The sequence below is a fragment of the Ziziphus jujuba genome, chromosome 5, assembly GCF_031755915.1.
Source record: "Ziziphus jujuba cultivar Dongzao chromosome 5, ASM3175591v1".
In the NCBI taxonomy this organism is placed as follows: Eukaryota; Viridiplantae; Streptophyta; class Magnoliopsida; order Rosales; family Rhamnaceae; genus Ziziphus; species Ziziphus jujuba.
The window spans coordinates 13,280,893-13,293,572 of NC_083383.1; the positions used below are offsets into that span (position 1 = coordinate 13,280,893).

A 12,680-nucleotide genomic window follows, 5' to 3' on the forward strand; every position below is an offset into this window, starting at 1 on the left:
AAATAATCCACAATGAAGCTGCATTTTGTAAAGAAATATTTACTTAAAAAAAAAAACAGATTTTATTTATTTTTTGTATTTTTGGTTACAGTCCCGATAGAACCATTTTTGGATGGATGATCCCCATAAAACCCTTTAGATGATAAAATTGCACGGGCCCTATTTCCTTTCTAAAACTCTCTCCAAGAGTTGTGCTGCCCCCTTTGGATTGCCTCACCTCTCTGACCATTCATTGCTTCTGACTGCTTGGATTGGCATCTCTCTCAAGCTCCATCTCAGGTGTGTTTCCTCTCCCATTTTCTCTCTGTGCTTTTTCTTTTCTCTGTTTCTTCATTTTTCCCTAAGTTGCTCATTCCATGAAACGTAGGTGAAAGATGGGTTAGTTCTTTGTTACGTATGACAAAGATTCAACTGGATTTAATGAGCTGATAAAGGAAGGATTGAAGGATTTATTAGGGACATGAGAGGAAGCAAATCTATTCTTGGTAAGAGACATCTATAACTTCTTCTTTTTTTCCCTCTATGTTTGTTGTGTTGTTTTGTGAGAGATAGGTATATTGAGTGAGAGGAGTCTCTGGCCTTATATGTTATTGGTTTTTGGCAATGTGGTTGATATTTTTAAACAATAAAGTTCTAGAAATTTTTCCTACATGTTGATACATAATTGCATTTTTATCTTTTTTCCTATGTTCTTAACATAATGTAATGAGTTTTCATGGATTGGAATTTTCTTGAACTGCTTTGTTGCTTTTGAAAAAAACACAAGCATTGTAATTTGATTGCTTGAGATTTTTTGTTTTTGAGAGATACTGAATCAAAATGTAAAAAGAGAAAAAGAAAAGAAAAAAGAAAGAAAAAAAAAAGGGTAACCGAAAATGGGAAAAAAACTTGAGGTAAAGAAGTAAATATGGTTTTCCAACCTATAAACAAATAAGACAGTTTCTAGATTTTTACTATATTTTAGTTTTTTTGGATTGGGACTTTTAAGAACTTCTAAATTGTTGAATGTTGAATAATGGACTCTGTAACTTGTCTAATAATAAACACCCATAACATAGCAAAATGTAATTGAATATCAATATATAATATTATTGCATATTGGGAATTGAATAGAGAAATCAAATTAGAATAACTCCTGTTGAATATATATAACTAATTGTCTAAATATTATTTATGATCACCTTGTGTAGGCATGGTGCATAATTTGTGGAGATTGGAATACTGATGGCATCCTCCATCTATATAGATGTATGTACATATATAAATATGTGGGTTTGAGAGATAGAATAAGAAGGGACTATAACATTTCCACAAGATCAGTGATGATTGCTTCATTTATGCATATATACATGTATGTATATATATATATATATATACGTATAACAAAAGGATTGAATGATTAAGATTATTGACAATATCAATCCCTTAGATATAGTATTGATATTATTTTTTATGTTTGCAGGATGGTAATATAGGGGAAACAAATATTGCCAAAATATTCCTTTAAATATGCCACCTAAGAGATCAAGATATGTACCAGGAAGAGAGACTTTGGTTCCTAGGAGGTCTCCTAGGACTACCCCAGCACAAAGAGAGACTTCGGTCCCTAGGAGGTCTCCTAGGACGACCCCAGCAGAAAGAGAGACTTTGGTCCCTAGGAGGACACCATCATAAAGAGAGAATTTGGCTCCTAGGAGGTCTCCTAGGACGACAGCATCATCTAGAAGGACTGCATCGCCTATGGAGACACCATCCCCTAGAGGTCGACAACCTATGCAAACACCAGATCGTTCCACAACACCAACGCCTAGTGAGACATCAATACCTAGTGGTCCAGAGTATGTGGAAACACCAATTCCAAACATTACATCGTCTAGAGGTCATTCTCCTATAGATCCTGTAGATGAGAGTACTGAAGATACACCTGTGTCCATTGGTATGTTGGTAATCTATCATATATGTTATGTAAATTGAGAATCTATATTACATAGTATTATTAATTAACATTATTTCACTTTGTAGGTTTAATGAAGAAAAATACACGTGGCATTACGCGAGGATTGGAAATTCTTAAAACAATGGCATCCAATACTAAACTTCGCGTCCAAGTAAGTGATGGCGATATGCATGCATATGATGACCATTGTTCCCCCTTTGCCAATCAGATTGGCATTGCTGTGCGTAACTTTGTTTCACCAAGATTGAAGGGATGGAAATATGCTTCTGATGATGAAAGGAAAATTGTCTACAAACATATTGTTGTGAGTAAAACTTAGACTCATATCATTAATATACCATATCAGTATTATAATAACTAACAAGGTTTTATTTTCCTTTTGTGTATAAGGATCGGTTTGACATTGATCTGAATGATCCTCAATGGATAGAGATTGTTGAGAAGCATTGTCGTGATAGGTACAAAAACAATAGGAGTTATTGCAACAATCATTTCAAGCTGTGTAAGATGCAAGGCAAAGACCCATTGCAATTTAGACCAAAAAGACTATGATGTCAAGAAGATTGGGAGTGGTTGTGTGCTCATTTTGAGAGTCCAGAATTTTTGGTGAGTTAGAACTATTTAAACTGTTTCAAACTTTTTTTAAATTCATGTGTATATTTTATCATATTCTAAACCATTTATTTTATATATACAGAAACGTTCTAAAGCAGGGCAATGTAATAGGGCTAAAAGGCTATATAATCATCATGCTGGATCAAGATCGTTTATTGCAACAAGGGCAGCACTGGTTTGACATTCTTCAACAATTACTTTAGTTATATTTGAGAATGGATTATTTTTTCTTTATTATTTTTCCATATTATGGTAAATACTCGGTTCATAAAGTGCTTGATAAGTGAAATTTCCAATTGCATTAATATCTTTGATATCTTAGTGTTTACTTAGCAATTTTAAGGATAAATCTCTTGCTCATGCATCTTATGTCTATTGAAATTTGGTTGTCATTGGATGCTAATGGATTTTTACTAGTTTTGGTCCTTTGACAGTTTATAATATATGTCATGTATCTATAGCAGAATTGGGTTTGAGCTTAGAATTCCATGACTTTAATGACTATTTAGTTTCATTGCCATGATAAAAAGGCAAAAATGTCAACAGTATCAGCTAAAAAGGACATTTACTATTACTACCTTTGTTATTCTGACAAACCTTTTATCCTTCAACTTTGTTGATATTGGATTTCTACTGCCTTGTAGCTATAGTTCTATGTGATTCTGTTGATTTGTTGTTACCTTTGTTTGTGAGCTATTTCTAAGCTATGAATCTTGGTGATTCATTGGGATGTTGAATTGAAGTTGGAGATTATGATTAAAATGTTATATAAGTGTCTATATATACATATATATAAATACATACAGAAGGTTTAGTCCCAAATGTGAATGTGACTTTTCCTTTGTTTAAGCATGCAAGTAAAATTATCTTTCTTTTTATTTTGTAGTCATCTCCAAATGAACCAATTGGTGAGATTGAGTTTTTCAAGAGAACACACTGGACACAAAAAAAAGGATGGAATAATGTTATAGCTGAATCAAGATATGTAAGTTTTACTTATCACTCCTTAACTGGTTTGACATACTTGTAATATCTTATAATGACATTTTTATACCTTTCATGTTGTTAGAATGAGATGGTTCGGCTACAAGAAGCATAAACACAGCAGACACAAGATGATGCTTCTCCTGATGATACTGGTGCACCGGTTTTTTTGACAGAAGCTGACATTCGTGCACAAGTCCTAGGTAGAAATGCTGGATTCATTTCTGGTGTTGGACCAGCTCCAAGAAAGAGCTATAGCAGGCTGCTTAACCAACCTACCCCTCAGTTGGCTACAGAGTTTGAAGATTACAAGGTTGAGGTAAAAAGACTTGCACAAGTTGTGGATCAACAGGCAGAACTCATTGCCAGACTTTCTGCATTCTTGGATGTGAGTCAGCATCCTTCACGTCCCAGCCAGTCGCCACCACCACCACCACCTACTGCAACAATGACTTGATGTTATGGTTTCTGCTTGTGATATGCATAGCATTAAAATTTACCTATACATAGTTTTTTGATAGTGTACATAGTTAGAATGCAAAATATTTGCATTCACAGGTGAATTTTTGGCACTATGCATGGTTATAGACATTTGCAATCACAAGTCTTTTTGCAAAGCATGTACAGGCACAAGTGCTCAGCTTACAGTCCTTTTGATACACTACTTTCTGTTTGTAGTGTAAGTATATAAATGTATGCAATGACAATTATGTGTAGGCAAGGACACTACTTTATAATCCTATAATTATGACATAGATTTTGACTGAAAATTCGATACTATGCCCTCTTCATGGTAGAACAACATTTAACTGCAATGTTTTAAAGGTTTAGGAGGTTAAACGAACTTGAGGACAAAAATGCAAACTTAAATAATTAAATTAAGGATAAAAAATGCAAAATGAAAAATAGTTTGTGGGATTCCATCTCTCCCCTACATGATTTTAATTTTGTTTTTCTGTTATTATTATTTTTTTTTTTTACATTTTATTGTTCTCAATAACAAGAATAAACATAATGAGACAAAAAAAAAAAAAGCTTGTTTATATTAATGTTGTTTAAACTCGAGAGGAGGCAAGCTGCATTTTCTTTATTTTGCACTAGTTCGAATTTTTTTTTTTTTGGTTTTTTTCACTAACTTTAATGTTATACTTATTTTTGAAGTAACTTATTTTTAATTTTTAATGTATTTTTAACTGTTCACATGCAAAATTATATGTATACACATATATATATGTATATATATTTTGTGCCTCAATGAATGCTTAACTTTTGACTATGAATTTATAATAAACGTGTTGTAAATTAATAATTAGTTCTATGCCAGGAAAAACACTTTTAATGTAATTGATTATTATTTGTCAAATCTTTTTGTTTTACTTAATATTTATCATTTTTTTGTTTTCGCAAATTAGTGCCACGATTATTACCGACATAATGTAATAATTATTTATGATTATATATTTTTTATTTTAATAATTAATTATAAAATTTACAAATTCTTACTCCCTTAATGATTAATTGTGAAATTTATATTTATAAGTTGTTGGAAGATATTTTGATTGTACAAATAGTTTGATGGAAAACGTCTAACATTCACGATCTTAGTGTATTTTTCTAACATCAAATTATAACAAACCTTATTACAAATCTTAAGGGCTTAGATGTATTATAGCATAGTTTTTATAAGTAACTATATGTATATAGGGGAATGTACTGTGTACAAATTAGGGGTTTGACACATATTAGTGATCCTTAACTATTATTAGCTAATGGTAAATAATCGCTTATTTTTATTAAAATAGATAATAAAAATAATTCTTTTTCAAAATTATAATATATTTAAAATATATCAATTTTCAACTATTGAATGATCCTGCAATTGCTAGTGCGATTTGTCAAACATATTTGTCAAATATTTTTGATAGAACACGACCCCATACATATATATAGTCCGCAATTTATTTGAGATACTATATGTCGCCATATAATTATATATAAAATATGTGTTTAATTATTATGATTTTGATCCTCCTTTGTTTTCTCAATGAACATTTGTTATGTTATTATAGTTTTTATCATACAAAGAAAGATGTTATTTACATACTAATCTACAAAGATACTTGTACATTTATATATATATATATATTATCATTAGTGTTTAAATTCAAACTCATGATCATGATATAAAATAATTGCAAATGCACATAAACTTTTCTGATACTTAACCACATTATAAATATGTTTCCTAATAATTTACACTTGATTAATTAAGATGGACAAAATACATTTTTCACTTTCCATACATATAGCTTTCATTGTTACTTAACATATATATATATATATGAACATTGTTTTATAGAAAATGTATATTACAATATTTGTCATATGAATATTAAATTTTTATATGGTTAATTCTTAGGTTCATATGATTTGAACAGAAGAAAAAAAGAGAAAAAGAAAGAAAAGAAAGCAAAATAGAGAAAGTAAACGGAAATTTATATTGGAAAGTGAAACCCAAATATGAATTTCTACTTTGGTGGGAAGTTTTGCCGCCTTTTTCCATATTTCCCATTTATTTCATTTTGCTAAAATCCCAATCTGTCCCTTATGTTTACGTTTTAGCAAAAGCAAATCCCCATTTGAAACATTTTGTGTGATAGGAGTCCACCCCTCTGTGCGTCCATTTCGACCGGTAACACTCTCAACCTCTCTCTCAGTTTTGTTTTCTTCTTTTCAAAATACAGCTTATTACCTCTGCTACCACCTATCAAATTTCATCCAATTCCAGAATTTTGGCTGACTGAAGAAGTCATTCTTCATATGTATTTTTGCTCAGCTTGTAAGGTATACGTGAATGATTGGGTTTTATACATATCAAACGAAAGCAACTGGATTGAGGAGCTGGTTGGATTTTCAATTGGATGTGATGAGCCGAGAGGGAAAAGGTTCTTCATGACCTAAGGAAGGCATTCTTGGTAAGAGACATTTTCTTTCTGAGTTTGTGGTGTCTTTATGTAAATGACAGAGTTCTAGTACTGTAAATATTGAAAAATATATCAGATTTTTGTTTTTGGGTTCATACCAAACTACATGATGAGTCAATAGGAAAACAAATATATGTAACCTGCATTCTTTGTTGGAACAACTTACAGCTTATTGCAGCATATATAGGATTAGGTGAATACTTTTAGTTCCTATGACTTATACAAATTACATTTCCATATCCTATTTGGTTTTCATAATTTCTAAGCGTAATTATATGTCATTTCCTGGAATTATGGTTTGGTTGTTTGTGGATGAGGTGGTTTTTCCATTTGACTTACCCTCCAATAAGATTGAAAAAACTAATTTATTATTTTGGCAAAAACAATAAAAGTAGTGCATCTACACGAACTTGAGCCCAAAAATCATGTGGCAGAGCAATTGAAATAACCAAATGTAGGGATACTTGCCAAACTCCAAATCAGCTTGTAAACCAAGACATCATAGAAACATAATAACATTGTCCACATTCTATTTAAAATATTATGTTACAAGATAACTCTATATCACACAGTTTAGCCATAACTTAATGCCTAGTAAGCTGGAAATTTCTATTCTTATTTTTTCAATAAAGTATATCTACATACATATAATTTTTATGTGATACATAAATATATATTAGCAGCTCCTGACATTGTGCTTCCACTACCTTGCTGTCACCTTTAAAAAGGATCATGCTATAAGAAAACACACTGGACACAAGGTCATTGAAGTTTTATCTTTATTATGATAAAGTGAAGTTGATTATCAATGTTAATTCTAGATGGCTATGAATATACTCCAAAAACAAATATTAGTGGAATGAATAATGCTTAGTATACCTATCATTGTTCTTTTTGTTGTTTTTTTTTTTTTTAAATAGACCATTTCATGTCTTTGAGTATATGAATATTGCAATATCTGTTCTCCTTTTGCTAGTTAACTAGTTTATTATTCTTTTAATTTCCTATCCTTTAATGGTATCTTTCTGTGTATTGAGACACTTAAACCCATTTTAGCTTCAATATTGTACAAGTTAAGTTATTTTAAGTGCTTGATATATTATATCCTTATAACTATACTATTGGTTTCTTCTAGGAAGTTATGGAAAAAAAATGGATATGGTGTCATGATAAGCTGTCAGATGAATACACAAATGGTGTTAAATCATTTATTGGATTGGCTAAACATCATTTAGATGAAGATAATAGGACTAGATGTCCTTGTCGATATTGTCAGAATGTGTATTTCCAAGATATAAGTGTAGTTGAACGACATTTATGGGTGAAAGGATTTTCACCAGATTATCACAATTGGATTTATCATGGAGAGGCATTGAATTTTCAAGGTATTGAAATGGGTTTTGAGGAAGATGATGAAGCTATTGAACATGATAGGGAGGAAGATGATAATGATGATATCATGGTAGCATTGCAAGATGCTGCAGGTGACATGGATATTGATGTAGATGCATATGAAGGTCACATTGGAGATAAAGATCATAGAAATAAAGAATTTTCAGGATTATTTGCTGAAGTTGAAAGCGAGTTATATCCAGGGTGTACAAAGTTCTCTGCATTGACTTTTTTGGTCAGGTTAATGCATATAAAAGCTTTAAACCATTGGAGTAACAAGTCATTTAGTATGTTGCTTGAACTTCTCAAGGAAGCACTTCCAGAGGGTACTAAATTGCCAAAGTCTTACTACAAGGCAAAATGTACACTTCATGCACTTGGATTAGGATATGAAACGATTCATGCTTGTAAATGGGATTGTGCATTGTTTTGGAAAGAATCAGCTAAATTGGATAAATGTCCAATATGTGTTGAGCCGAGATACAAATTTCAAGGTACTGAGGGGAAAAGGATCCCTCAAAAGGTGCTTTGATATTTTCCTATCACTCCAAGATTGCAAAGATTATTTACATCTCGCCATACTGCTATTGATATGAGATGGCACAAAGAGAAGCGTCCTAACACAAATGGAGTATTGAGGCATCCAGCAGATGGAGAAGCATGGAAGCACTTTGATGAACAATATCCGATATTTGCTATGGATCCTCGTAATGTCCGGCTAGGTGCTGCCACTGATGGATTTAATCCTTTTAGTAACATGAGTACTTCGTATAGCATGTGGCCAGTGATGTTAGTGCCTTATAACCTGCCACCTTGGAAGTGCATGAAAGAGACTTTTTCGATGATGTCACTATTAATACCAGGCCCAACGGCACCTGGAAAAGACATTGATGTGTACTTATGGCCTATGATTGATGAATTGAAAGATCTATGGACAAATGGTGTCACCACTTATGACATCTCTAAAAAGGAGAGGTTTACAATGCATGCAGCAGTGTTGTGGACAATACATGACTTTCCAGTATATGGAACACTTTCTGGATGGAGTACCAAAGGATACAAAGCATGTCCGACTTGTAATGAAGATACTTCTTCCCAAGCTTTAAGAAGTAAGATTTGTTACATGGGACATCGTCGATATTTATCCATAAATCATGCATGGAGAAATAATCGACAATATGATGGAAAGCCTGAACGAAGGTTAGCTCCAAGGCAGTTTTCAGGAGCTGAAATATTACAACAGTTAGATAGGACAATTGAGAGCAGACCGGGGAAACATCCTAACAATGTGGATAAAAAGAGAAAACGTGCTGCCTGTGAATTAAATTGGACAAGGAAAAGCATATTTTTTGAACTAGAATATTGGTCTAAATTAAAATTTCGGCACAATTTGGATGTGATGCATATTGAGAAAAACATTTGTGATAATATAGTTGGAACAATGTTGGACATCAAAGGTAAGTCGAAGGATACTGACAAGGCACGTATGGATTTAAAGGATCTGAATATTCGAAAAGAATTGCATTTACAAGAAACTGGAGGTAAAGTTTTGAAACCTTTGGCATGTTTTTCATTAACAAGGGATGAAAAACATGAGTTTTGTAAGTTTTTAAAGTCTGTCAAATTTCCAGATGGCTATGCTGCTAATATTTCAAAGAATGTGAACATTAAGGATGGTAAGATATCAGGTTTGAAAAGTCATGATAGTCATGTTCTTTTGCAACAACTTTTTTCCCGTGGGTATAAGACCTTACATTAAGAAAGAGGTTTGTGGAACAATTATTGAAATGTGCATGTTCTTCCAAAAACTTTGTGCACGAACTCTATCTGTTACAAGAGGGGATAATACTTACATTGTGTAAATTGGAAAGAATATTCCCTCCATCCTTTTTTGATATCATGGTTCATCTAGCAGTTCACCTACCATATGAGGCAAAAATGGCAGGACCAGTACACACTCGTTGGATGTATCCTTTTGAAAGGTAAAGCCTTTGGTTATTAAAGTTGATAAATCAATTTACATTCTTTTAATTTTTTAATTTTTTTACTTTTTTTTTTATTTTTATGATATTTTTCATTCATTATTGGAGCTTTGGGAACATTGAAAAAATATGTGAGAAATAAAGCTCATCCAGAAGGTTCAATAGCAGAGGGTTATGTTGTCAATGAGGCATTAACTTATTGTTCAATGTACCTTCATGGTATTGAAACTAGATTCAATCGGCCAGAACCTAATAAAGATGGTGAGAATCAGATTGCTTCGAATTTGTCAGTATTCACTCAACCTGTGAACTTGTTGGGGAAACCTCAATTTGTTGAACTGAAAGATGATGATTATAAAAAAGCTCATTGGTACATCCTTTACAATTGCTGTGAGTTGCAGCCATATTTTGAGTAAGAACCAAAACTTATATATTATTAGTTGAAGTTCAAAATAAGTAAATTATAAATCCATACTTCTAATTAAATTACATTTTTGCAGTGAGCACACCAAACTATTGCAAAACAGAGGTGTCACAAGTATTCTGCAGGTACAAGAAAAGGAATTTCCACAATGGTTTGAACAAAGGGTATGTATTTTTTAGTTATAAAAGGTAAAATTCCAGCTTGATATGTAAGTATTGTTAATTAATTAAAATTACATTTTCACAGATAAAATATTTCAGTAGATGTAAATATCCAATGGTAACTGATGAGTTGTACTCACTAGCATGTGGTCCTGATTATGGAATAAGATCATATAGTGGATGTGTAGTAAATGGAGTTCGATATCGCACAAAAGTTCGTGATGATAGGCGTGTCACTCAAAATTGTGGAATTTGGGTTGTAGGTGATCATGATGGTGAATCTTGTGACTTTTATGGGGTAATAGAAGACATTCTTGTGTTAGACTATAGGTCCAAACACTCTGTTGTACTTTTTAGATGTGCATGGTTTGACACAAATGTGAAAAAGAAAAAGATGATCACAGAGTTTCAAATCACAAGCATTAATGTCACTTCATATTGGTATAAGAACGACCCTTTTGTCCTTGCCTCACAAGCTAAACAAGTGTTTTACGTGGATGATTATAAGATGGGTCAACATTGGAAAGTGGTTTGAAAGGTGCATCACCGTCATCTGTGGGATTTTCCAGACCGATTAGATGAAGGTGATGATCATGGTGATTCATTTGAAGTTTATGAGTTGGATGCTTATCAAGAAAATGATTCAATGGACATTCAAAATTTATTTGAATCAATTGATATTGAACGTCTTAATCGTGAAGATATTGACCCAATAGAAATTAATTTGAAGAGTGCAACAAACTATGAAGATGCAGATAGTGAGGCAAAGAGTGGAGATTTTGAAGATGCAGATAGTGGTGCAGAGAGTGAAGATTATGAAGATGCAGATAGTGGCACAGAGAATGAAGATAATCGGGAGTACAATGAGGAAACCGACAATGATAGTGAAGATGAGTTGTTAAGTAATGGTGAAACCGGTGAGGATACTGACTCATTTGCATAAATAACTATATTTTTTTTTTTCCTTTTTTCAGTTTCCTATGTAATGATTTCTGTTCATGTTAAAGATGATTATGCTCCATTTCAAACTAATTTAATATAACTATATGTTGCTTTTTTAATATAGCTTACTAGCATATATATATATATATATATATTAAGTCCAGAATGTTCATATTGTCAGCTAATAATTCGTTTTTGTTTTTATTGTCATCACTTTACATATACTCTTATTCTTTAAAGTTTTATCACAATATGATTATAATGCGCCATGTTATCACTTTGGACATATTAGAAAGTTCCTTCACTTTGCATATACGAATTACTTGTACTGTTGTATTTATGTAATGATTTCTCTTCATCATACTGTTGTATTTGTGTAATGATTTATATTCATGCTTATGCTAATCATGCTCCATTTTAACTAGAGGTTAATATAACCTATGCTGTCTTTTGAATGTGGTTTATTTGCATATATTAATTATTTATATTTATATTCTCACTTAATAATTTCTTTATTTTTATGTCATCATCAATTCCAATATGCTTTTATTTTTTAAAACAGGGGTGTCATCATAATAAAATATATTGCACCATCTTATCACCTTGGACAAGCACCTAATGACAAAAAAGAGTACTTTTTTTTTTTTTGTTGCAATTGATTACATCTACAGTGCCGAACATGATCCTAATAGGATATTTCTTAAAGTGAATTAGGAGGATTAGATATATAAAAATATAAAAATATATATATATATATATATACATATGTATATTTGTTTTTATTCCAATTCATGATAATATTTAGAGTAACAGTGATTCTATTTCCTTCAATGTTTTACCTTGTGCAAGTTATTTTTAGATTGAGATTACTTGTATATTTGTGTAGAGTTTGTTTTGATTGAAAATTAATTATGTATTTTCATTTGTGAATTTATGCTCAATCATGAATGTTATTGGCTTAATAAAAAATGTTTTATTGGTGAAATTATTATTGCATTTTTTAGAGTTTGTCTTTTTTTCCCTAAATTTTATTATTGCCTCTATTTGTCAAATACTCACAAATGCATTTAGTGTTCTTGGAGAATTTCAATGGAAGTGAGGGATATTTATTATAGAATACTATTGGAGCTGAATCAGTTATGCACATTTTTTTTCCCCAATATATCAATCAATTAGTAATTTGTTTCTAATTTGTTTCGTTTGTATTTTGTCTTCAATTTTTTTTAATGTTTTTTTATA

The 12,680-nt window shown here is 31.6% G+C and overlaps 1 protein-coding gene across 1 annotated transcript; it reads left to right on the plus strand.

The window, feature by feature from the left end:
- The first annotated feature begins 8,524 nt into the window (after window positions 1–8,524).
- LOC132803758 (uncharacterized) lies at window positions 8,525–11,034 on the plus strand. Its single transcript, XM_060817272.1, has 6 exons — window positions 8,525–9,248; window positions 9,366–9,473; window positions 9,848–9,914; window positions 10,147–10,284; window positions 10,415–10,502; window positions 10,585–11,034. Exons 1-6 carry the CDS (start codon window positions 8,525–8,527, stop codon window positions 11,032–11,034), a joined length of 1,575 nt encoding a protein of 524 aa, XP_060673255.1.
- The last annotated feature ends 1,646 nt before the right edge of the window (window positions 11,035–12,680 follow it).